Source organism: Nicotiana tabacum, chromosome 19 (assembly GCF_000715075.1).
Source record: "Nicotiana tabacum cultivar K326 chromosome 19, ASM71507v2, whole genome shotgun sequence".
Classification (NCBI taxonomy): Eukaryota; Viridiplantae; Streptophyta; class Magnoliopsida; order Solanales; family Solanaceae; genus Nicotiana; species Nicotiana tabacum.
The window spans coordinates 71888382-71890987 of NC_134098.1; the positions used below are offsets into that span (position 1 = coordinate 71888382).

General features: G+C 34.2%; 1 protein-coding gene across 1 annotated transcript; it reads right to left on the bottom strand.

Annotated features, from left to right (window-relative positions):
* Positions 1 to 372: 372 nt before the first annotated feature.
* On the bottom strand, positions 373 to 1704 carry LOC107774524 (glyoxylase I 4-like). Its single transcript, XM_016594073.2, has 2 exons — positions 1188 to 1704; positions 373 to 728 (listed from the first exon to the last, which is right to left on the bottom strand). Exons 1-2 carry the CDS (start codon positions 1530 to 1532, stop codon positions 465 to 467), a joined length of 609 nt encoding a protein of 202 aa, XP_016449559.1. The 5' UTR covers positions 1533 to 1704; the 3' UTR covers positions 373 to 464.
* Between the last annotated feature and the right edge of the window lie 902 nt (positions 1705 to 2606).

Consider the following 2606-nt stretch of genomic DNA (forward strand, 5'->3'; position numbering starts at 1 on the left):
GGCAGTCCCTTTTTACTCGTCGACCCAAGGGATCACCCAACGAATGGACGAGCTCAAAGGGACGGAAAAAATGAAAAAAAGCATATATATAAAAAAACTGATGCACAAGTCATCTGGTAAAGTTTAACTTAAACAGTCTATCTTAATGCAAGCATTAATGGCGATTTTCATAGCTCGAATGGCTCCACAACTCGAACCCGAAAAACAATTATAGTTCGAATAACTCCACAACTCGAACCCGGAAACAACTTTACCGAAATATAAAGGACAATAAAAATGTGCTCCTGTCCGCTAATTTATGTTCTGAATACTGGCAATAGCAACCACGTCTAAGAGAAGCAATAGATTAGACGATAGGAACCAAATCGAGACTTGAGAAGACATTACTCAAATCTTGAATAATATAATAAATTAGAAGCTACATCCAAAATCAAATTAAAAAACATAACAGTAAGCATCTTCCTTTAAGCTTTGGCAGCATTGGCATCATCTTTTTTTCCCAACTCAAGAGGAGGGATGTGACGATCAAAAGGAAGTTTGATGCGGCCAATGGAACGTTGAGGGATCAACTTCACATTCTCACAATTGCATATCTCAATCATGTGTCCATCTGGATCCCTGAAGAATAGTTGATCAATAGCTGCTCCTTCTTCCTCTCCTACCGTTCTCTTTAAATATTTTACGTTCAACTGCTTCACCCTTTCCACCATTCCCTCCATGTCTTCGCTCTACGCATAAAATTCAACAACATAGATCTTTTATATTTTAAAAAAGTACATGTTATGTATGTTATGTGTTTGAAAAATGGCTTTTTGTTACTCTCTTCGTCTCACTCAAGAGAGAATGATACATTTGAATTGACTGCCCGTCTCACTCGAAAAAGAATAATACATTTGAATTGACTGTAAATACAAATGTAGAATCTTTAAATTTTATTAAGTAAAATTCATATATTTAAAAGCTAATATAAGTCACAGTAATTAATAACTTCAAATATTTATAACTTCAAATATTTAAAAGCCATATAAAAATCATAAAGAAGAGTCTCCAAATGGAAAATGTATTTTGGGAATGGGGAATAAAACGCACCCTAACTTAAGATATTGCCAAAAAGTGACACTATAACCAAAGTAGTGACTACCAAAATTAAAGGGAATGAAAATCTTGAAACGGAAAGAGGGTGAAACCTGAAAAGAAATATGGTTGTCCATAGGGTCGAGGGTATCAGTATCACTGGGTAATCTATCTTCATCTTTAGCTTGAACCAGATGAATCCCAACGCCATAGTTAAACAACCAAGCTCCATTAAAATCAAAAGCTTGCGGCCTCTCAATCAATACAAACCCAAGAACTTTAGTGTAGAAATCTACTGATTCTTTCACATTCTTGCAAAGTCTCGATACGTGGTTCAACGCCATTAATGGAATTTCATTTTGCTTATCAGTAGTACTCTTCTTCTCTTGCTCTTGTTCTTGTTCTTTTTCCTCTTCGTACTTGGCATGGACATTTTTCCTCTCTGGTTGGTTCTGCATTTTGGTTGGGTGAAGAGAAGTACTGAGAATGAGGAAATTAGTGGAAAGATGTAGGCTGAAATTAAGCTCCTAACTGGAGCTCTTAACAATGGCGGTAGGAGAATATTTGGCTGGTGACACGTTGCTGTTTTTTTGCATGAGAGCGGTGTACGTGTGAGAAAATGAAGCAGCAGGGGTGATGTGTGTTTGCTGGGCCGAGGTTACTTAAAACCAGGGTTGATTTTATTAACGCCGTTATTGTTGTTGTCTAGAGATTGCAACATGGGCAAAAAATATATTCGACTCCATCCCAGGCATTCTTTGTAATCCTCAGTTTTAAAAAAGATTTTCGATTTGCCATAAATTCTAATAAACAAGAAAAAACTTGTGAATTGTGTGATCTTAACGTCATAGTATTTATATGATTGTATATATTTTGAAACTTGTGGCGTAAAATTAATCATAATATTTATATGATTATAAATATTTTTTACTAAGGGTGTTCATAAAAATCCGAAAAATCGAATCGAATCGAACCGAACCGAAAATTAAACCAAATCGATCGAAAAAATCGGTACTTTTTTTATTTGATTTTGAATTTTAAAAATCAATCAAATTTGGTTTGATTTTGATTTTAAAAAAAAAATAACCGAAAAAAATCGAAGAAACAAGTAACTATTTTAAAATTATTATTACACTTATACATATATATATTTTTATATAAAATTTCTATAAAAAAATAGAAAAAAGACATAAGTTGCCCATGTCCGGAAAAATCGTACTTTAACTTTACGGGCGACCTATGACCGTTCGGTACGTGTCAAAAGCTGCTTTATTTTTTTTTTCCTCCACTTATTTCGTTACCTTTTCTCAGTTTTTTTTTTTGTTTTCGTGTCATCATTATCACTACATACACCATCGAAGATCCATCATTTTCAGCTTTAAAATGTAGGGGGAAAACTCCTCGTTGGAAAAATGATGCCGGCGAATCCCAAATTTTTTAGCCAGTTAAAATCCGTCAAGCTTCGATAAAATTTATGTCCAAATGGAAAAGCACTTTCAAATTTCAATAAACGGTAACTTATCAATGGCTTC